The 24,409-nt window shown below is 49.8% G+C and overlaps 1 protein-coding gene and 1 pseudogene across 1 annotated transcript in view; both read right to left on the bottom strand.

Moving 5' to 3' along the window:
- The window catches only part of LOC144735649 (disks large homolog 2-like), a 160,590-nt gene that overhangs the window by 14,135 nt on the left and 122,046 nt on the right, over nucleotides 1-24,409 (bottom strand). The window contains exon 6 of the mRNA XM_078618100.1: nucleotides 9,508-9,622. Within this exon, the coding sequence (XP_078474226.1) occupies nucleotides 9,508-9,622 (115 nt within the window). The remainder of the gene's footprint in view (nucleotides 1-9,507; nucleotides 9,623-24,409) is intronic.
- On the bottom strand, nucleotides 14,445-14,545 carry LOC144735728 (U6 spliceosomal RNA; annotated as a pseudogene).

Genomic DNA, 24,409 nt, shown 5'->3' with positions numbered 1-24,409 from the left:
CATACACAAAGACAAATATCTCTGGTATAGCCTAAACATACTTTTGGGGCAAATTCTGCTAAGCGAGCACCTACGAAGGCCGACACGGTACACGAGGCGGTGATGTTTAAAAACTGCACCAGGTACTCAATGGAGGCTGAGTCGACCTAGGGGAGGCCCAGCACTGGTTCAGATAATATAATCGTCACCGTTGTTCGTGGCACAGCGCGCTACCCGCTGCGCCACCACTCCCCACACGCACACGCACACACACACACCAGGCGGGCAATTTGAAAGCGAGATCTTGCACAAAGCGAGATCCAAACGGGAAGCCGATTGGACATGAAAACTTTACGACGGAGAGGGAACAGTGCGGCGCACCTGCTAAACCACTAAGCGAAACAAACAACCGCAAGGGCAAATTAAGACGCCCTTCAGCTTTTCTGGTTCCGCTTCTACGTCGGCGTCAAAGTTTCTTCTCGTGCGCGACAGAGCAGGTGGTTCATCTTTTTGGTTCTTTCGGTAAAGTCACGTAGAAGGGAAATAATAAAATAATAAAAATAAAACATAATAAAATACAATTCTCACCACGTTTCGGCTACAACGCAAGCAGCCGTCCTCAGGTGAAGACTGAAACACCACCAAACACCACCGATTTTCACCTGAGGACGGCTGCTTGCGTTGTAGCCGAAACGTCGTGAGAATGATTTTATTATGTTTTATTTGTATTATTTTATTATTTCCCTTCTACGTGACTTTACCGAAAGAACCAAAAAGATGAATCCCTGCAGTCACGAACGCTTTAAATCGAAATTTTATTATGTTTTATTTGTATTATTTTATTATTTCCCTTCTACGTGACTTTACCGAAAGAACCAAGAAGATGAATCCCTGAAGTCACGAAAGCTTTAAATCGAAAAGAGCAGGTGGTTTCACGTGCGCCGATGAAAGGAGCGCCTCCCCTCTCGTTAAGGCACACCGGCGAGTTGGAAAGTGCGCAGAGAAGCACCGTGACGGGGTAGGAGGGCCACGGTCAGAATGGAAGTCGCATTTAACCCTTTTTCCATTCTGATGGCGTACCAACTTTATCGACGCGCCAAGGCTCCCGCAAGGCCACGCAGGGAGTGGCGTGTGGCACAGATTTGGCGCCGGCTATCGTAGAGCGGCGGCGGTCGTGCCGCTATGGTTCTCTGCGACGGGTAACGACGTCTTTATAAAAACAACGGCGCTATTGCTGCGACTACACCTCTCTAAATGAAATTATCGCCAAGCCTCTCGCGCGTTCCGAGATTCAGCGGTGAACGGGACACCCACCCACCAGACCCTGCAACATTTAGACGTCTCCTAACGGGAATGGACTCAAAATTGGAAGGATAAAAATTAACGTGCAGGCTTTCAGCAGACAGAACTACAAGCGAGGAAACAAATCATCTAGCGATGCAGCTGCTGCTTGGTTGGTATTGGTGCACAAGCACAATTAACTGCACACAACAACCCGTCAATAACACTGTGGCCTGATCTTCTTGGTTCTTTCGGTAAAATGTACGTAGAAGGGAAATAATAAAATAATAAAAATAAAACATAATAAAATAATGAATCCCTGCAGTCACGAAAGCTTTAAATCGAAACTGTGGCCTGAATTAGGAAAAATATATAACAGGCGATGTTTTCAGGCAATGTGCCTCTTCGAAGCTATGAATGATTTTTGGTTTTCTTCTTTTAAGGCCACGGCATTGTTATTGATGAGTGTGTTGAGGTTTGTTGTTTTTTGTTTGTTTAAATTAATAAATTCTGCAAGTTGGGAGGGAAATTTCACCCTCACCAGAACTCAGCAGGCCATGCCCAGCTACACAGACTGATGAGATATTCACGAGAACCGCACAGCAAAACCGTGGTGGGACTACAGAAACACTTCACTAAACCATTTTTATTTTGACACGTAGGCTTTCGTGACCAATATCATCCATAATGTTTGTTTGCGTTAGATCGCGTACGTGTAAATGTGTAATTTAACCCACCATCACCCTACACAACCAATTAGTAGGGTTTGTCACGTAAACAGACCATGCCAATTCGTTACTAGTACAGCACACCAGTGTGTTGGAGAGCAAATCCACAACATAGATTTGCAAATCCACAACATGGATTTGCTCTCCAACGCACCGGTGTGCTGTACTTTTAACTAATTGGCACGTTCTGTTTACGTGTCAGGTTTAAAACACAATTATATTTACACGATCTAACCACCAGAAAAACAACATTATTTTTATTTTACCAGGTAAAAGCCCACTGGGCAACGTAGCTCTTTTTCAGAAGCAACCATGCCATCACAATTTATAGCAGCCAAATACTCTAAACGCGTGATGTTGATTCAAAATGTTGAGGGAAAACCCGGAGGACCCGGAGAAAAATCCACGCAATCACGGGCAGAGAGAGAGACATGCGAACACCAAATATACAGCAGCAGGCGTCAAGGTTGGGATCAAACCCACGACCTCCTGTACACCAGACGAGGTAGTTAACATCTCGCCACCATGGCGGTGGTGAAGGTATAACAAAAACGATGGTCACCACCCCACCCTTGACCGAGTGGCTCTTGCCTGAGTACGATCTGTTCGGAGCCTTCGGATGACTTTCAGATCAGGCACTGTATAGCGTTACACCTGCACCACACTGCTCAAGTGTGTCTCGGGGTCAAAGGCCAGCAACCCTTGACCCCTACTCTCAATTGCTACAAGAAACAAAGCCAAGCCTAACTTCGGCACACGCCTTGCAGGGGCCGAGTCTTTGAGCTGCAGCGAGCCAATGATGATGCCGATTAGATGTTCCTCAAGTCTGATATGGCTGTTGTTCACAATTGCGCCCAAGACATTTTTTTTTCTAAATGAGCAGCGGCGAGACGCACAAAGCACAAACGCGGGAGCCGACCGACATCAGACTTCAGCGCCGGCGCAGTGACCGGCCGCTAAATTCTGAATCGAAAAAAACTTCCGCGCGTTCGCCCATAATTGCGCGACCTCTCTCAGGGTCGCGAGGTCAAGGGGACGCGAAGTCTTCCGGGCGAGGGCCATTTCGCGTCGCGCGACCCTCAAACAGGACACACGCACACACGAGTCTTGTTGGTCAGGATTGCTCATCCCAGACTCGGTGACTGCATTGCCACTGTAATGACGATTGTTCGAGCAGGCCCGCGCAGTCTATCCCCAACCCCCTCGCCTCTGTGTGTGCTAGTACCGGAGGCACATTGGATGCAACACAGTCTCATTTACATGCCAATGGCAAAAAAAAAGGGAGGCTGGCTGGCGAGGAATGATGGAAAGGATTGCTACAGGCTACGGGACTGAAGTTTAAAAAAAAAAAAATCAGGAGTGAATTTTACACGCAATGCGTTGTTAATTTTTTGAAGTCGACGCTTTTCCAACGGAGGTTCAAAACGTAAATGCGTTGGCTATGTCCGTCCGTCTGTCAAGTGAGGTCACGACGACGATTCAATAGAAAGACAAATTGAGTATGAACCGGCCGATCCAAAACTTTGAACTTGGGCGATGACACCACATTTTTAATGTTCATCCTCGTCAGCCTAGATTTTACATCCGCGTATAATTCGCGTGAACAGCAAAGTAATACATTCTCATATGAATGATGCAATTTATACAGAGAGATAAGTGGAATTTAAATGATGAAACCATGCACCATTACATCCGTAATCACTATCCTTTGGACTTTCAGTCTTCTCTCTTCCCTTCAAATCGCTGACTTCTGGGGGTGCCTTTCAAATGCCGGTCTCGTTAACCTGGCCCCCTCCTCCACCCACCCTGCACACCACGTGTCCCACCCATCACAACCACCTCCTCTCCCTGATCACATCCGAAGGAAATTCTTGGCACGTTATGTTCCCAACCTCCAAGTTTGCTTACCCTATCCTTCCTTCTTCTGAACCCTGCACACCACGTGTCCCACCCATCACAACCTCCTCCTCTCCCTGATCACATCCACAGAAAATCATTGCCAAGTTATGTTCCCAACCTCCAAGTTGCTTACCCCCTCCTCCTCCTCCACCCACCCTGCACACCACGTGTCCCGCCCATCACAACCTACTGATCACATCTCAGAAATAGAAGGGAGACTCGTTTTATCAACCACCAGAAGACAGACATTCTAATCTTCAAGGCACCCTATGGGAAGGATTTTTTTTCTTCCATTCTTTCTCTGGAAACGTCTGCAAGCGGCAACTGCAGTGTGCAACAGCCGGGATTACAGAGCACTCAAACCGGCATCCCTACAGGTCACACGGTGCATTTTTTCAACTCGAGGGGATTCTTAAAAGCCACGTGTGTAGCCATTAAGGGCCCATCCCCGGCTAAGTGGCACCAAGAAAATAATAATAAAATACACGTTAGTGTTGTTTTCTCTACAGCAAAGGGACAAATATTTTGTCGCGGCCTAATGCATCTGTTGTTCGTCTTTCGCAGCAGAGGGGGTGGCGGGGGGGCTAGGTTTGAGTCAAAAACACGGAAAAATTCGTGAATAAAAACCGCCGTGTGTGCATACGTGAACACGACCGGTGTCGCCACGAACCCAGCGAGACTAGTTCGATTCCCGCCCACGACCAATGACAGTGGCCGATATTCTGAACTGGTCCTGGGCCTTCTCTAGGCCGACTCCTGGTACGGTGTGTAAACATCGCCAGTGGGGAGACAAAGGCGGGCGGGACGTGGTGCTGACCACATGTGCCCTCGTGCGCAATGGTCGGTCTTCAGAGGTGCTCGCTAGCAGCACTTGCCCGAAAAAAACTCTTGAGGTTATATGGGGGATCTTTGTCTTTGTGTCCGCGTGCGATGCTACAATAATAGCCACTGAGTGCGAACAAAGCAAGGAGGCATCGACGGCGAGCCGAGCATTTCACTCATTACGGAATATAAATATCTATCGAGCAGGGTGAGGCGAGGTCAGACTGAGCGTCTCGTTTCGTCCATGCTGTTTAGGGCGCCACAGTGGCAGATGTTAACTTCTTCGCCTGGTGTACAGGAGGAGGTGGTGGGCTAAGATTCAGAATATTTATTTAGATTGGAGGAATACAATGAGCTACAAAACACTTCCTTCACAAACGTTCAATCCTAACCCTGACGTCTGAAAATCTGGAGGTTGCACGTTTCTCTCCCTGTGGTCGCGTGGATTTTTCTCCGACGAATCATTCCACTCTCCTTGAATTCCCTCTTTCCCCTCCCTCCATTCCTCCCGCCATTTCTCTTTCCTCCCATCATCCCGCTATTCCTCTCTCCCGCCATCCCTCCATCCCTCCCTCCCTCCCGCCATCCTTCCCTCCCCTCCCTCCCCTCCCTCCATCCCTAGCCTCCTTCCGCCCCTCCCGCCATCTCTCCCTCCCGTCATCCCTTCCCCCCTCCCTCCATCCCTCCCTCCATCCCTCCCGCCATCCTTCCCTCCCCGCTATCCCTCCCTCCCGCCATCCCTCCCTCCCTCCCGCCATCCCTCCCCTCCCTCCCTCCCGCCATCCTTCCCTCCCCGCTATCCCTCCCTCCCGCCATCCCTCCCTCCCTCCCGCCATCCCTCCCTCCCTCCCGCCATCCCTCCCGCCATCCATCCCTCCCTCCCCTCCCTCCCACCATCCTTCCCTCCCTCCCCTCCCTCCCGCCATCCTTCCCTCCCCGCTATCCCTCCCTCTCGCCATCCCTCCCGCCATCCCTCCCTCCATACCTCCCGCCATCCCTCCCGCCATACCTCCCGCCATCCATCCCTCCCTCCCCTCCCTCCATCCCTCCCCTCCCTCCCTCCCACCATTATTCCCTCCCCGCTATCCCTTCCTCCCGCCATCCCTGCCTCCCTCCCGCCATCCCTCCCGCCATCCCTCCCGCCAATCCATCCCTCCCACCAACCATCCCTCCCTCCCCTCCCTCCCGCCCCTCCCTCCCGCCTACCCTCCCTCCCTTGTTACAACAAACCTTGCTCAATCCAAACGTTCGCGTTGCACTCAATCTACTATTACGACTTCGACAAGCGCCCCGTTTTGTTGCTTGTCGCCCTTCCCGGGGGGGCCCCGACTTCGCTCGGCGAGCAATTTTATAAAATTTAAAATTGTGCGGACGATGGAACGCGCAAAGCTGCTCGGCTTCTGTTGCACGTGGTAATTCACAAAGTTTCATTATTATTCGCACCCCCCCCCCACCCCGAGTAAAGCCTGTGAGCTATGCGGCTCTTTTTCAAGGCAGACAACCAAAAAAACACCCATAAAAGGTTTTTTGAGTTCGATCGCGTCAATACAAATGTGTCGTTAAACCCGCCACCACCCGACACGGCCAATTAGTAAAGTTACGTCATGTAAACAAGACGTGCCAATTTGTTACTAGTTCAGCACTAACTGGTTGTGAGTTGGCGAGTAAATAAACAACATCTACAGAATTGCGCGATCCAACCCAGAAACCTCTAACTGGCCAAGGAAAGCCTACGTGTTAAACTGCGGTTCCCCCCTCCGTAGATATGACCGAGGCGCTGCGATCGCCGTTACGCTCTTTACCCGCGGCACGCCACGCGAGAAGCTGAGAAGAGAGATGGTTGCCAGCCCCACGCAGGGCCGCTTTTGCTTCCCGAGCGGCGAGGTTTTACGCACACCGCACCGGGCGCTCATTTGAGGTTTAGTCGATCTAGGGGAGGCCCGGGACCGGTTTAGATTATCGTCACTGGTGTTTTCCATGGGTGGAAATCGAACTCCGGTTACTGGGTTCATAGTGCAGCGCACTAACCATGACACTACCACTCCCCGTGTGCTGAACTGTGTCTTTGACTTGGACACAAAATAAAGATCCCCGGTGTAGCCTTTAACAGACTGCTGGGGCAAGTGCTATTCGCGAGTACCTATGAGGGCTGGCATGGCACACGAGGGAGTGGTGTGACCAGTACCATGCCCGACCGCCTTTGTATCCCCAATACTAATATTTACACAACAGTATTGGGTTGAAGGGTGGTCAACACATCTATGCCTCTATATAAGGAACGAAACAGGTGGACTTCTCCACAAATCTGGCTGTCGCCTGATGAAGCTGGTTGTAATTACTGGCGAAACGTCGTACTCAGATTGTAAATGTTGTGGGGCTTGGCTTTCCAACACACAACCGGCGTGCTGTACTAGTATACTACACTATACACTACACTATACACTACACTATACACTACACTATACAATACACTATACACTACACTACTATACACTACACTATACACTACACTACTATACAATACATTATACACTACACTACTATACACTACACTATACACTAGTGCTGTACTAGTGACGAATTGGCCACGTTCTGTTTACGTGACAACCCTTACTGGTGGGCTGTGTCGGATGGTGGCGGGTTTTAACGACACATTCATATATTTACGCGAGCTAACCCAAAAACCTCTATTATGGAGCATTTGGGTTGAGTGTCCCTAAGAAAAGCCCAGGACCGGTTCAAATAATCATCGCTGGCGTTGGTGGCCACGAGTGGGATTTGAACCCGAGTCGCCAGGTTGCAGGGCAGGAGTGTTAACAGCCACACAAAGACAAAGATCCCCCGTGTGGCCTTAACAGACCGTTGGGGCAAGTTGCTGTTAGCGCGCACCTGTGAAGGCCGACCCCGGCATACGATGGGGGTGGAGTGGCCAGCACCAATGACACAACAACAACAACAACCGCCATTCGCCAAGAAGTGGCGGTGACGTCACCACGACGCTTGTGCCAGGCCATGTGCACCTTGAGGCCACGTGAAGTGTCGAACGCCCGCTGGCAGGAGGTCACGGGACAGACCCAGGTGCCACGGGTCGACTGACTGAGACGACCGAGATGACTGGCTGATGCACCACCAATGACACACGCCCACACACACATGCGCGTCCACTTGAAAGTCACGCACGGCTTGCGAGATTTTCTCGTGATCGGGGCGGCTCGAGTTTTTGCAGTTGTACGCACGGCGAACGCAACCGCGGTGTTAACCGGGGCGGCAGCTGTGCACCGAGCCGCGAAACCGTCGCACCAACAAGCGGCTCCGGGTCTCTGCGAAGCACCAGACTCCAACGGCGGAACATGACGGGGGTTTGGCAAAGCGGCCTTCGCGGGTTCTGCCCTGGCCTCGTTTTTTGCGAGCACTGGTAAAACAATAGCAGCCCGCTGTGACACCAAGCTCAATCGGCGCCCTCGTTTTATTGCGCCCCGGTGTGTTGCAACCCGCGGCTCTCTCGACGGCGAAGCAAACGAGAGTGAATTACGACCGTGAACTTTGGAGTCGAGCGAGGGAGGAAAATCGGGGCAAGCTTTACAAAGTGAACCGTGTCGAGGTTGACTCATCGAACGCGGGAGGGGGGGGGGAGGTTTCCCCATTCGTAGATAGAGTCATCATCGGGTTTGCTCTCCGAGAGTGAGTGTCAAAAAAAAATGCGCACGTACGCACTCGCGTGCAAAGAGCCGAGGTTAGTGTTGAGATCAATTGGCGCATGAGAGTGCCACGCTGACACAGAGCCGCGTTGCATCATGGCATGACGAGCCGTTTCCTGCACTTGGCGACGCTGACTGGTAAACAATTTCAATCAGAATCTGAAGATTTTTTTAACTCTAGGAATCCGATGAGCTATGGAGCTCTATTCGCAGACGTCCAGTATGGGCGGATAAGAACGTTAGAAAAACAAACAGTAGTGCAAAGTGCAAGAAAAGTAAACGAATCACCCAAACTCATACAAATAAAACGAAACCATCCCCATCTTACCAGGCAAAGCCCCACTGAGGTTTCAACTTATTTGTCAGAAGCGACCTGGCCAACAAAAGTGGCCCATCATTTGAACATTAATAGCAGCAAAACAAAAATTCCCAATAGTCTAAACGTCGACCGGAGATTACACGACACCTCTCGGATTACACGGCAGTTGCAAAGACGAGTCGAGGACATTTTTTTTAGTCTCAGTATTCTCAGCCCCCACCCCCCGCCCCCCACAGTGTAAAGTGCGATCGCCAAATTATAAAGTCAGTTCGTCGCTCAGTCCTCCATTGGTCTCTCACAGAAGGAAGGGCCTTTGACCGAAAGTTCAAGCGAACGTTGTCGACTCTCGATAATCTGGGTTAGCGGGGGACGGAGAGAGGGAGGGATCGCCTGGATAAGACAAAAACTCACACTTGGAAGGGACCTCCGAGCTAGCTCTGTGATACCCGCTTTCGCGGGCAGTTCTCTCGCACTAGAAGGGATCTCAGAGGTAGCGCTCGATATCCGCTTCTGTGGGCAATTCTCTCGCACGAAAAAGGATCTCAGAGGAAGCTCTAAATATCCGCTTCTACGGGCAGTTCTGTGACACTTGAATGGATCTCAAGATGTAGCTCTACAATATCCGCTTCTACGGGCAGTTCTCGAATCCGCACGGTTGCAGCAGCAGCTCCACGAGAGAGATTATTAAACTCGCGTACTCTCCGTCTCGTGGCTACGCGACGTTGACCAGCACCGACGGGGCACAAACAAGTTTGGAGACGGTCCGACATTCGTGCCTCACCTGACGTAGAGCGAGCGCTTGAGGCTTGTTTTGAGCGAGCCCGATCCGGAGCTGATGCTGCTGTTCATCATCTGCTCCCGGAGGTCGTGAATCTTGGCTTCGAAGCGGGTGTACTCTGCAAGATAAGAGCGGGGGGGGGGGAACGCATCCGTTGTCAGGTTTAGTTTGCGCAGCGCGTTGAATGAAAGTCAATAAATAAAAAAAACGTCAAGAGTGATTTCCTGCTCAAATGAGCATCGTGGCGGCGCTCGACTCCTGCTTCGCAGTGGCGGGAATTCCTCGTTCCTGTGGCAGGGCCGAGTCTTTCCACAGGAGAGCCGCCCTCCCCACCCCAGTCCCCACACCCCGCAAACTGCTACTCATTTTATCAACCCCAGAGCGATGATGGGCCAAATCAACCAGGTGGTTCAGCTCTAACGGTGAACCACCTGTCGGGTCTTCTTGGTTCTTTCGGTAAAGTCACGTAGAAAGGAAAATAATAAAATAATAAAAATAAAACATAATAAAATAATTCTCACGACGTTTCGGCCACAACGCAAGCAGCCGTCTTCAGGTGGAGAACAGGTCTAAATATATCGGCCCACATATGAATGCAAGCAAGTTCGCATGTGTTAACAGTTAATGTATGCATGTTTGTACGCAAGCATGTAGCTGTACCCGTATGTATCAGTTCATGTGTATACATGCACATGAAAGGGGGGGGGGGGGCCTTACTGAGACCTCTGCACAATTCACACTCGACGGCATCGACCGAGCAAAATCCACGACCGCCGAGAGACAAACCCCAGGGCTGGGCTGTCCACGATGGACGAGGCAAGCCTGGCCATGTTACTCGCAGGGTCCCTAAGAACCAGATTACCTCTCTCACAACGTTTGTTCCCCCTTATTTTCCGGGATGCTAAGCGGCGTCGAGGCTGGGGGTTGAGAATAGCCACGGCAGAAGACAACCGCAGAACTACCGTTAGATTCATATCAAACAGACCACAGCGTCTGACCACACGATTAAGAAAACTAAAATTAAATAAACGTTATCCGATCGGCCTCCCGGCCCAACTTTTTTCCCGAACGTTCGTAAAATCCTTCACTCCCGAGGTGCATTAAATTAAAACTTATCTCGCCCAACGCGAGAACGATTCATTTCATTCTCTGTTCAAGGAACGGTTTCGCCACTCATCAATCGCCAAATACAGGAGACTCACGATTATCCGCGTGCTTTTCAGTGGATTAACCCCACACCTGAGATTGACATATATTAATAACGCATGGATTTTCCCTTAAGCCCAAATTAATTATCTAAAAACATTCCTACATTGTTATTCTTGGAAATGTTTATTTCAAGTCACGTCCTTAAACCGAGCAAATATGTTGCTCCGGTTAATCCGACATCCACGTGATCGCCTCTACAGTACAGTAGTTGCCATATCTTTACAACAGTGGGTGGCAGAGTTTGATTGATGTTGATTGGCGTGGCTCTGCGACCCACTTAGTGGGCCGAGTCTTCTTCACGGGAACCAGGAAAGTGTTATCACTGAGCATGTGCATCGATCGGTCGATCGTTAGTATTCGTTCAAAAGAGTAACAATCAAAATAGTCAGTTGTGCTTCATTTTGAGTGATTTTTCCAAACAATTAATTTGCAAGTTATAATTTACGAAACTGTGCAATGGCAGAGAAAATTAATCACTAATACAAACCTATATTCGTGGTTTTTGGCCGAGAGATCAGTGGAAAATGGTTATATTTTTGCATTATCGCAATTTTCAATCATCCGCTTTTGCGAACCATTCACACACGCGGTGCAACAATCCATTCAGCTGTTGCACACAAGGTGGCTTTCATTCCATAATTGCCAGATCTCCAACGAGAATATTAAGTTGGTCCGTGAACATTTGAATTAAGAGCGGTGGGGACGTACACGTGGCGGCGCAGCGCTAACCAACTCGTTCCCGCCACCCGAGTTCGATTCCCGCTCGGGGGGGGGCCCACCAACACCAGAGTCACGATCGTCCGAAACTGTCCCGGGGCCTCGCCTCGCTCGGGAAGGTCTCGGCCTCAAGTTGCTGAACATATCTCGCGCAGTACGTAGCCAACCGTGCTAATCGGAGGTGCGAATGAGTGCCTGTGGTGCGGTGGTCTCTAAATATCGTCACGTGGGAGACAAGGGCGGGCGGGCGGGCGGGCTGTGATGCTGGCCACCTGTTCCGGCCTTTGTAAAGGTGGTCGCTAACACCACTTGCCTCACCAGCCCGCTGAAGGCTATGCGGGCGATCTTTGTCTTTGCACATGTGAATGCACACTGCACTTTATATGTGTAGATTGCCCCTCGCTAAGACACACGGGGGGGGGGGGGGGGCTGAAAGTGTCTACACACACGCACAGACTAACTAGCAAGCGTCTACACACGCACAGACTCACTAGCAAGCGTCTACACACACCACACAACACTCACATACAATACACACTCGCACCACACACAACACTCACACACCACACACACAACACTCACACACCACACACACAACACTCACATCACACCACACACACAACACTCACATCACACCACACACAATACACACTAACACCACACACAATACACACTAACACCACACACAACACTCTCACACATAACACTCTCACACCACACACAACAACGCACAGACTCGCTAGCAAGTGTCTACACACACACGCACAGACACACAAGACTGCTTGCTTGCTTGCTTTGCCGCCTTCGGGCCACGTGTAAATATTAACAGCTGTTCCGCGACTGGCACACGTTTGGGGTTGGGTTATGGTGGGAAGAGAAGATTCGGTGAGAGAGGGTTGAAACCTACGCTTTAAAAACATCGCTAAACGACAGAGGTGGAGTGTTCGCTTTCACGGTGAGTGGAGGGAGGCGAGTCCCGAACCAGAAGTTAATCCATAGCTGTCAAACTATTATCAGTGCCCTAGATTATTACAGACCAATTCAGACTGTATTGGTCACGCCGTGTCCCTTATGAATCTCAATATTCATCCTACAAAGTCCCATCACAAATAAATAGACAATCAACACGAGTACTCACCACACAACACTCTCACACAACACTCTCACACAACACACACAACACTCTCACACCACACACAACACTCACACCAACACAACACATACACAACATTCACACACAACACTCCCACACCACACACACAACACTCACACGAACACACACACAACACTCTCACACACAACACCCCCACACAACACTCTCACACACAACACACACAACACTCACACCAACACAACACACACACAACACTCCCACACACAACACTCCCACACACAACACACAACACTCCCACACAACACTCACACAATACACACTAACACCACACAATACACTCTCACACCACACACAACACTAACACCACACAACGAACAGATTCTCACACCGCACACACAACAACACACACAACTCTCACACCGCACACACACCACACAGACTCTCACACCGCACACACACCACAGACTCTCACACCGCACACACACCACACAGACTCTCACACCGCACACACAACACCACACACAACTCTCACACCAAACACACAACACCACACAGATTCTTACACCAAACACACAACACCACACACAACAACGCACAGAGACTCTCACAACACGCGGAATTCCGAGAAACCTCGTGGCGGCGTTACAGTTACAATGGCACAGCAGTCACAACGGCGACAACGCTCGTGTGAGTTACCGGTGACGGGGTGGGGCGAGGAAGGGTTTAGCAGAGTGAGTGGTTAAGGGCTTGGTGGTAGTGGTGGTTATTGTTTAAAGACAAACCCAACAACAACAAGCGGCTTAAATACCGGGGGCCTACCCACACAAGACAAAGCCTCGAGGTGTTTTTTCTTTAAATTAAAATTTATAAAATATAAAGTTACAAAAAGTTACGACCTCTCGAGACGCAACCAAAAGAAAAAAATAAATCCCGCGAGTCGCTGCATTTAGCTCCACACCGCAGCAGCAGCAACAACAAAAAAGACCGCGGAGAACGTGGCGGGTCGAGAGCGAGGCGAGTCGGGGCCCGAGGCGAGGCGCGCAAGGCAGGCGAGCCAGGCAAGACAGGCTGTGCGGCCCACCGAGGCGGGGTCGGGGCCCGGGGTCACTCACCACCGCGAAGGCGGCGGCGGCCGTGGCGGCCGTGGCGGTGGCAGCAGCAGCAGAAGCGGCGGCGAGGCAGAAGGCGGCGAGGCAGAGACGGAGGAGACAGCGGAGCGGAGTTTTTGTTACGGTGTGGGAAAGTTGGAAACCGCCTGTTGGTTGTTCCCGCTAGCGGCCGACGGGGGGAGCTGTGGTGTACGGTGTGTGTGTGGTGTGTCTGTGTGTCATGTATCTGTGTGTATGTGTGTCTCTCACTGTGTGGCTGTGTCTCTTACTGTGTGTCTGTCTCTCACTGTGTCTGTGTGCGCGTGTCTCTGTGTGTCTGTCTGTGTGCGCGTGTCTCTGTGTCTGTCTGTGTGCGCGTGTCTCTGTGCGCGTGTGGTGCGTTACCATGTGGGGGGGGGGGGGGCTACGTCACTTTGTAGAGACGGTGGGGAGAGTGGGAGGGAGAGTGGGAGGGAGAGTGGGAGGGAGAGTGGGAGGGAGAGTGGGAGGGAGAGTGGGAGGGAGAGTGGGAGGGAGAGTGGGAGGGAGAGTGGGAGGGAGAGTGGGAGGGAGAGTGGGAGGGAGAGTGGGAGGGAGAGTGGGAGGGAGAGTGGGAGGGAGAGGGGAGAGTGGTAGGGAGTGGGAGGGAGAGTGGAAGAGAGAGGGAGAGTGGAAGGGGAGTGGGAGGGAGAGTGGAAGAGAGAGAGAGAGTGGGAGGGAGTGGGAGGGAGAATGGAGGAAGAGTGGGAGGGAGAGTGGGAGTGAAAGTGGGAGGGAGAGTGGGAGAGAGAGGGAGGGAGAGGGTGGGAGAGAGAGGGAGGGAGAGAGTGGAAGAGTGTCATCCTTGCGCAGGGGCCATGCTAATCTTCTCTGTATCGTTCCAATTTTTAGTATATGTACTGCCGGAGAGTGGAAGAGTGGGAGGGAGAGTGGAGGGAGAGTGGAGTGAGAGTGGGAGGGAGAGTGGAAGAGTGAGAGAGTGGAAGAGTGGGAGAGAGAGTGGGAGAGAGAGTGGGAGGGAGGGAGAGTGGGAGGGAGTGAGAGTGGGAGGGAGAGTGAGAGAGGGCCCAGTCCCTCCTGTGGTTAACAGGCACAACTTTGGATTGTTTCTCTTTGGAAGCGTGATTTTATTTCCTTATTGTTTCCCTCCCCTTTTTTAAACGGCTTGCTAGGAGGAAACTCGCCTTGCGATGAGCGATATTAAATTATTAACATAACGCATTTAAAGTGGCCGTGGGATTTTACGTAATAATTAAAAGAACAGCAGTCACACACACACACAACAACAAAACACGCAGATTATAATTAACTTTATTTCCCTTCTACGTGACTTTACCGAAAGAACCAAGAATATGAATCCCTGCAGTCACAAAAGCTTTAAATCGAAATGTAGTTGTATACTCTTTGGTTCTTTCGGTAAAGTCACGTAGGTATAAAATAAAATAAATCATCGCTTTCCCACCTGATGGACGCTTGTGTTGCACCCGAAACGTGATTTATTTTATTTGATACCTACGTGACTTTACCGAAAGAACCAAGAATATTTAATCCCTGCAGTCACGAAAGCTTCAAATCAACATAGGGATTGATTAAGCAAAGTAGTTGTATTTACGTGCCCATGTTTAATTTGCGCTTTCGATGATTTACCTTCTAAAAAAAAAATCTGCCCATGTCTCGCACACCCCCAGAAAGGGCATCTCTCACCCCCAGGCAAAGAAGAATCGCTGCTCTGGTGAACACCCTTCTGGCAGCAGTGGCGTGAGCGAGTAACTGACCGCAGGGCCGCGCGCTTTTTTCAAATACGGCGCCAAAGGAAACTTGCAAAACGCCGACGGGGCGAGATCAATAATCCCGTGAGCACAATAACTTAACACAAAAACCCAGCATGTAATCGCTTAAAATTGTTCCCGCGTAATTTAGTCGGGCTGAGCATCTAAAAAATTAACCTGTAAAAACAACGTTTTTCACTATAAATCCTTTATATGCGTGGCATCGGTTTTATTTTATTATTCATTTCTGTTTTTCTTGAGTAAGAGTTTCATTTTTATCACATTGGTATTTTAAATTAAATATGAATTTTTTTTTTCCTAAAAAGTGGAAAATTTTGGAAAAAAATTTTCACGAAAATAAATTGTCACGCACAACGAGTCTGTGTGCAAAATGTCAGCTCGATTGGATCACGGGAAGTGGGTTAAAAAAACTACCGAAAGATTTGCACGGTCGTAAGCGCGCAAGCAAGCAAGCAAGCGAACTTAATATAAAGGATTTAAAAACATTAATCAATGCTCTGTGGAACATCATTTCAAAAAATGGAAACCCAAATTTCCAATCGACGTACAATTCGGAAACGGGCACATGTGTGCGTTGGTTTGGACTAAGAGCAGGGTACATGCACGCGCTGGCGGGCTTGGATCAGCATGTTCACTCAGAACCCAACAGTGAAACGGCATAAAGTTCACACTGAGAAAAAAAAAGCAAAGTGCTTTTTGTTTCTTATATAACGACAACAACCGCCATTCGCCACTAAGTGGCGGTGACGTCACCACGACGCTTGTGCTAGGCCAAGTGCACCTTGAGGCCACGTGAAGTGTCGAACGCCCGCTGGCAGGAGGTCACGGGGCAGACCCAGGTGCCACGGGTCGACTGACTGAGATGACTGGCTGATGCACCACCTGTGCCCCCTACTGTGCCAACTTGCTGTGCTTCTTACATATACACACACGCACACAAATCACTATTCGTTTTTTGCTTGTCTACACACTTCTTGGCCAATTTTTCCCATTTTGAGTCGTGTGCCTTTTTCTCAAACGGACCGAGAGATTCGAAGCAGTGGGATGGTCCAGCAACCTACTTGCTGTACTGTCCGCTCAGGTTCGTTGCCGCCCCTGCAAGGTCAGTGTCCAGCACCGGCACGTGACCTCTGCATTACGGCATCCGCGCCCGTTCCTATGAGGGCATGGCGAAGCCGTGAATATGCGTAACGGACGGGCAAAGTTGCCACGCAGATTTAACCCGATTAAGCATGACTTGCTCAGACTCGTCGCCGATCGACTCTGCGTCGGTATCAGTCGTTCGGCGGTCGTAGGCACGAGCTTTGATCGTTACTGTGGTGGTCCTACCGACTACAAGAGAGGTCGTAAAAAAGCATTGGGGGGGGGGGGTCGCAAGTCGAGCCGTCGTAAGTCAGAGGTCACCTGTACATACACTTGAACACATCTCAGAAGTAATTACGTGGCACCTCTAGCACTGCTCTGTCAGTGTCTCCCCGCATCTACGGTTCCCAGAGGCGGACTTTGCAGCAGTGAGCATCGGTCACGATTCTGTACTGATGAGTCCTAATAAGTACGAAACCAGTCCACAGGTTGTCTAACTCTCTCTCGCTGCTGCCCGTCAAGTTGGTCACATTTGCTCAACTTTCGATGGCGACCTCAGACGAGAGGCCCACAATGCCCCTTTACGGGACCTGTTTACCGGTCGCTCACATCAATGCACATAGGCCCCGAATGCATCTTTTGTGCACACGACTGCGAGCGCTGTTTGAAACGTTCGGCTTTTCCTCCTCATTTTCCAGTTTTGATCCGCGAGCGTTGCGACCGGCGTCCACGTCTCGTGACGCGAAAACAGACGGATCGAGCTGGAATACATTTTTGAAAGACGAGCACACGCGCACGCTTGCACGTACGGAAAAACAAAACCCGAGCATTTCGCCTCGAATATTGAGGAATTTGGCTTAAGCCTCCGGGGCTACGCGTTGCACTTCTCAAAGAGTCGCGCGAGCACGGCTGATGAAAAATAAACCGGCTTCCGCAATGAATATAGCCTGCGGAGACTTTTCACCACGACAACGTGACGTGCAAAACAAGATCGGGGCACGATATTCCAAGCTGACAATCCTGATGTAAATTTGTATCATTATTTAAATAGTGAAGACGAACAACAAATGAGTCAAACCGTGCCCCCTTGCTCGAATGAAAACGGATTTGAGACGATCAAATGTGTACATGATGACAAAACTCACCGTATAATGGTAGAAGAAGAAGAAGAATAAGAATAAGAAAAAAACCCATGCCAGATTTTAACTCGGCCTTGCGACAAGAGAGCCAAACGCTGCCATCTGCAAGGCCACCCTCGGGCTAGCGATGACCAGGATTTGAGACGATCAAAAGTGTAAACGATGAACAAAACCCACCGTTTCGATTTCAAGCTTTCGTGACTGCAGGGATTCATCTTCTTGGTTCTTTCGGTAAAGTCACGTAGAATTGAAAAAATAAAATAATAAAAATTAAACATAATAAAACAAAATTCTTATATTATTATCTTTGAAATAATAAAATAATAAAAATAAGCATTATAAAATAATAATATAATTAAAAAAATGTTTTATGTTTCATTTTTATTATTTTATTATTTCAACTCTACGTGACTTTACCGAAAGAACCAAGAAGAGAAAAAAAAACCCACCGTATAACGAAACAAAAAATGGAAGAAAGAAAAAAGATCCTGGATTTGAACTCAGCCTTGCGACAAGAGAGCCAAGTGGCCCCCCGTCGGCACGGCCACCTCGCGCCAGGCATATCTGCGAGCAATAACGGGCCGGCAGGCATCTGGAGCTTTACAAATATTTGTTTCCGTGCAACTTGAACTGCAGCGGGGTAGGTGGGTGGGTGGGGGGCGCTCCCAAGTCAACCCGACCCTAAACATAGCATCCTGGCGAGGGCCAACCCTTACGTTGACTCGGGTGGAAAACCGGGGGACGTCCCCCGTCTAATATTAGTGGCGGCGGTCGCCTGCGGGTGAATATATTTGGCGAGGCACGGAAGCCTGCGGTGGGGTACGGAGGAGAAGAGAATTCCGCGTGGTTATTGCTCGTCGTCTTAATTATTGCCCCAACACGTGTAATGCAATAGTTTCAAGTCGACGCGCACAGATACCCACGGACCCACACAAGAGACCCATAGACTCACATAGAGAGAAACATAGACTCAGAGACCTACACAGAGACCTACACCAATGGAGACTAGGCTCTAAGGAAAGCTGTCTCGGGTGTGGACCAATCAACTTCAAGGACAGTGCATATTATTATCATTATCAGAGTTGTTTCTTTTTGTTTGTATTTTGACTGCTTGTGTTGTGGTTATTGCAAACATGATGCCTTGTATAAAGGTGTCAGTTTTGTACCAGTTTAAAGGGTAAAAACCTACTACTACCTACACAGAGACCCATAGACTCAGGCAGAGACCCAGACTCACATACAGACCTATATACTCACACAGAGACCCAAGGTCTCACGCAGAGACCCACAGACTCACGCAGAGACCCATAAAGTCACATACAGACCCACAGACACGCACAGACCCACGGTGTAGACAGACTGGGCATGATTTCCCTATCAATGCCTCAATCACCTGGCATTCGATCGTTTAAAAAAAACACTCTGTGATACCCAACTGTGAATTTTGAAACTAAACTTCTTAATTGCAACCTGGACAAAGCGTTTATGTTATTGTATTTCTGGTCCCGTTTGGCTACATCATCCCTCCCCCACCCCCGTTCTTTCATCTTTTTCCCCCCAGCCCTCTCCCCCCTTTAAATCTTCTGTTCCCGATCGTTACCCCGAACCGAGGTAGAGCAGCAAGCCTGGACGCCCCAGATCGATCACTAATTTTGAGGGTGTGCGTTGCACCGAGTTTGATGCAAGTTACACACCTGCTGTTTTTACCCCTCTTTTGGAAATCTACTTTGTTTTTCGGGGTTATTGAACGTCAATGAAAAAATAATGTATATATACTGTACAACAACAACAAAAAACGTACGCTTTGTAATTGCGTTTTACAAATATATTTGGTTTGTTTATATATGTATGTGGTGCTACGGTGGCTAGGAGATGTTAACTACCTCGCCTGGTGTACAGGAGGTCGTGGGTTCGATCCCGACCCTGACGATGCCTGCTGTATGTTTGGAGTTTGCGTGTCTCTCTCTCTCATCATCATCACGGTGGCTAGGAGATGTTAACTACCTCGCCTGGTGCGCAGGAGGTCGTGGGTTCGATCCCGACCCTGACGATGCCTGCTGTATATTTGGGGTTCGCGTCTCTCTCTCTCATCATCATCACGGTGGCTAGGATATGTTAACTACCTTGCCTGGTGCGCAGGAGGTCGTGGGTTCGATCCCGACCCTGATGATGCCTGCTGTATATTTGGAGTTCGCGTGTCTCTCTCTCCTCTCTCCCCGTGTTCGCGTGGATTTCTCTCCGGGTCCTCCGCTTTTTCCCCTCCACATTTAGAATCAACGTCACTCGTTTAGAGTATTTGGCTGCTATACATTTGCACGTGATGATGATGATGATAAGCCTATCATTACATGTGGCTGGGTCGCTTCTGAAACAGAAGCTAATAAAATCTCAGTAGGTCTTACCTGGTAAAATAGAGTTTTTTTAAATCCTTTATATTAAGTTCACTTGCTTGCTTGCTTACGACCATGCAAATCTTTCGGTCGTTTTTTAACCCACTTCCCGTGATCCAATCGACCTGACATTTTGCACACAGACTCGTTGTGCGTGACAATTAATTTCCGTGAAAAAAAAATTCCTAAATTTTACACTGTTTCGGGTAATTTTTTTAAATATTTAATTACCAATTGCTTAAGGCTGCCAGACAATCATCTGACCCATAGGTGGCAGCCATCTCAAGCCAGAGGACGAGAGGACTCTAGCCGCCACGCATATAAAGGATTTCTAGTTAAAAAACTTTGTTTTTACGGGTTAATTTTTTTAATGAATACTTAACCACTAGCCCTCCCAGCTCCCCCCCCCCCCACCGCGTGAATTGTAGAGTAATCACTTCATAGCAGGAGGTGATAGGGGCAGCCTTGTGATAGCAGCGGTCTTGCGCAATCACTCACAGAGCTGCCCCGACCGCCACACGGGGCAGTTTGCAGTCACTTCCTGTTGTCGCGGGCAGCCGTCTTAGCCGAGTCACGCTTTGGCTGGTGAAATGAGGTGGTGGCGAGGGTGCAAAGCCCTGCAATTTGCTGTACGCGCGCCCAGGGCCGTATTTTCCAATAGGCCACAGCAGGCACTGTGCCTAGGGTCCACTCACTCACTCACTCACCGACTCACTCACCCACTCACCCATTCACTCATTCACCCACTCGCTCACCCACTCACTCACACACTCACTCACCCACTCACCCACTCACTCATTCACCCACACCCATTCACTCATTCACCCACTCACTCACCCACTCACTCACTGATCCACTCACTCATTTACCCACTCACTCATTCACCCACCCACTCACTCACCCACTCACTCATTCACCCACTCCCCCAGCCACTTACTAATTCACCCAGCCACTCACCAATTCACCCAGCCACTCACTCATTCACCCACTCACTCACCCACTCACTCATTCACCCACTCACTCACTCACTCATTCACCCACTCATTCACCCACTTACCCATCCACTCACCCACCCACGCACTCACCCACTCACCCACTCACTCATTCACCCACTCACCCATTCACCCACTCACTCACCCACACACCCACTCACTCATTCACCCACTCCCCCAGCCACTCACTAATTCACCCAGCCACTCACTCATTCACCCACTCCCTCAGCCACTCACTCATTCACCCACTCCCCCAGCCACTCACTCAATCACCCACTCCCCCAGCCACTTACTCATTCACCCACTCCCCCAGCCACTCACTCACTCACCCATCAGGGCCATATTATTCAATCGGCCACAGCAGGCACTGTGCCTACGGCCTACGAAAACTAAAAGGGCCCACGAAAAAAAATGTGACCATGTTTTTTTTTTGTACGATCAAATAAAGTAACCAAGATATCTTCTTGAATAAATGTATTTATATTGCAATCATAGGCACAGTGTATACACAAAGAGGCAGAGTCTTTCCAATCGTTTTTTTTCACGAGGTGAGAGAAATTAACAACCGGAGATGAATTTATCGAGATTTTCTTTCATTGCAAAATTAGCAAATAAACATCCTTCAAGTGGTGTTTTCCCGCACAATCTCATTCTCAGTAGAGAGTAGCAGTGCAAGGGGAGACAAAGGCGGCGTTGTTGCGCTACGCGTGAACCAGGCGGAGTGACAGCGGCGGTAGTAGTAGCAGTGACATGGGGCAATCAGCAGTACCATCCTGTAGGCAGTTATCACTGAAGGCCTACGAAACACAAGTGCCTGGGGCCTACAAGAACACTAATCCGACCATGTGCATGCCACAATTTGGCAGATGGGCTTCCGCCAGAGGATAGACCTAGACAGCTCCCTCCCCCGCCCACAACTTTGGCCTACTCTTTCACGCCGGCCAGACGTCCTGGAAAGAGTTAGAGAGTACTCCCCCCCCCCCCCCTCCCGCGCACCTCCGATTCGCACGCTTGGCTCCGGACGGTGCGAAAGAAGTTCAGCATACGTACGTACGTAGCTGGAGTTGAACATATGTCAACTGCCGGGCGGACAGAGGCAGCGTTGGGGTGGATTTAGAAGAAACTCGCCACCGTTATTCCAACTGCCGCGCCGGGGAGATGGCATTGAAGCATCGGCGTCTGCATTTGCAAGTCCAGCGTAATAAGCGATGCATCACGGTGGCAGTATCTATTACGGCATAGGCGCACCTCCGATTAGCACGGCTGGCTACACACGGTGCGAAAGAAGTTCACCATATAGAAGGAAAGTAATAAAATAATAAAAATACAACATAATGAAACAATGTTTTATTTTTATTATTTTATTACTTCCCTTCTACGTGACTTTACCAAAAGAACCAAGAAGATGAATCCCTGCAGTCACGAAAGCTTTAAATCGAAATTTAAGTTCACCATATACACATAAATTTCGATTTAAAGCTTTCGTGACTGCAGGGATTCATCGTCTTGGTTCTTTCGGTAAAGTCACGTAGAAGGGAAATAATAAAATAATAAAAATAAAACAATACACTTTCGATTTAAAGCTTTCGTGACTGCAGGGATTCATCGTCTTGGTTCTTCCGGTAAAGTCACGTAGAAGGGAAATAATACAATAATACAAAAATAAAACATAATAAAATACAATTCTCACGACGTTTCGGCCACAACGCAAGCAGCCGTCCTCAGGTGAAGAACAGGTCTGTCGGGAAGACGGCTGCTTGCGTTGTGGCCGAAACGTCGTGAGAAATAATTTATTATGTTTTATTTTTATTATTTCATTATTTCCTTTCTACGTGACTTTACCGAAAGAACCAAGAAGACAGACACACATACTTACAGAATTGCTGATGAAATAATGATCTAATTAACATTCCGAGAGAATGGCACGAGCATCCGCGTGTCAAATATTGCCTTGCGGCGGTTTGGCCCGTAAATATTCACGCGGGGACCCACTCTTCCCCTTTGTTTAGCTCTTCGCGATGCGGCGGGCAACGTCTTAAATATTTTAGAAGCGGCCTGGAATTCGACCAGACCGAGCGACAGAATTATTCATATCGCGGCATAAAGTCCCCCAGCTCTCCTCGCGTTACCGCCGTTCATCGTGAAATCCGGGCACGGCACTGCCGGCAGACTCACGCGGTGCCAAGGTCCACATCGGAGACACAGAGCTGGCAATGGCGAGATGCGGGGTTTGAATCCGGGTTTCAGCCGCACGCTTTTGTTCTATGCAGCCCCCTGTAAACCCTCCCTTCCCATGTAACGTGCCGGCTACCATCATACCAGCCGCTTTACCCTCCCCCCTTCCCATGTGACGTGCCGGCTACCATCATACCAGCCGCTCTACGCAGCCCCTGTAAACCCTCCCCTCCCTTCCCATGTAATTTGCCGGCTACCGTATCGGTCTTTTTGGACTGTAAGAGACCGCCGAGCTCATTTGGCCCTTACCCCGAAATAAACTGACCGACTGACTGTATGAAGCCGAGTTCAGTCAAGTGCAGCGGCATTGATATCCTGTCGGCTCGGAGAGCGAGGACCGCTAAGGATTATTCAAGCTAAACAGGCGTAACGACTCGCGCGTGGGGAGAGGAAGAAGAGAGGGGGGGGGGCGAGCGGTGGTGGGTTTAGTATTCCTAAAAAAATATTTTTTACTTTAACTCGCTAAGGCCCCCATCGAGCTGCTTAGATTTCTTTTGTCGTGGCAGCGACCTCTGGGCCACAAACGGAAGGTCGGCGAAGCGGTGGCGCGGGCGGGGGGGGGGCTGTGCCGTCGCGTGTTGATGGGCGATGGCAGTGCTCTAATTCTAACTCGTCTGTGTTGCGCAAATCAACAATCGCATTTCGTTTGTGCCGTCACTCCGGAGGTTCAACTTCTTCATCGTTGCCGAGAGCGACCATTAAGGTCATACGGAGCACTCCGCCGACGTTTTTTACTTTCTTCCCTCCGATCGGGCGACAAGTTTTCTCTGTTTGCTTTACACGAGCGTGACGACCGAAGCCAACGGAGCGTGGGCACGAGAGAGCCCGCTGCCCCCGTTATCCAGTTGGAGAAATGCATGGCGGCGGCCTGACGTTTCGGGCAACGGGCCTTCTCTTTCTCGAGAGCGCCGAGAGGCAACCTGTTGAGTTGTTGTTGTTGTTTGCGCTCCGTACACCAACACCACAACCGCCGCGGCCGACGGCATTGGCAGCATCACCGAGCGAATCTGTTCGGCTGCAGACGGAGTCATCGTGGGCTCAAGCCGAGCGATTTGCAGGGTCACACGGCGCCTTCGTTTGTCGCTTCGAGAGTTAACCACCCTCGGTTGTTTTCGCCGACTCGATAGGAATCAAATAGAATTGCCTCG

The sequence above is a fragment of the Lampetra planeri genome, chromosome 56 (assembly GCF_965212315.1).
Source record: "Lampetra planeri chromosome 56, kcLamPlan1.2.h2, whole genome shotgun sequence".
Classification (NCBI taxonomy): domain Eukaryota; kingdom Metazoa; phylum Chordata; class Hyperoartia; order Petromyzontiformes; family Petromyzontidae; genus Lampetra; species Lampetra planeri.
The sequence above is the reverse complement of the archived record's forward strand: the minus strand, read 5'-3'. Positions and strand labels throughout refer to the sequence as shown.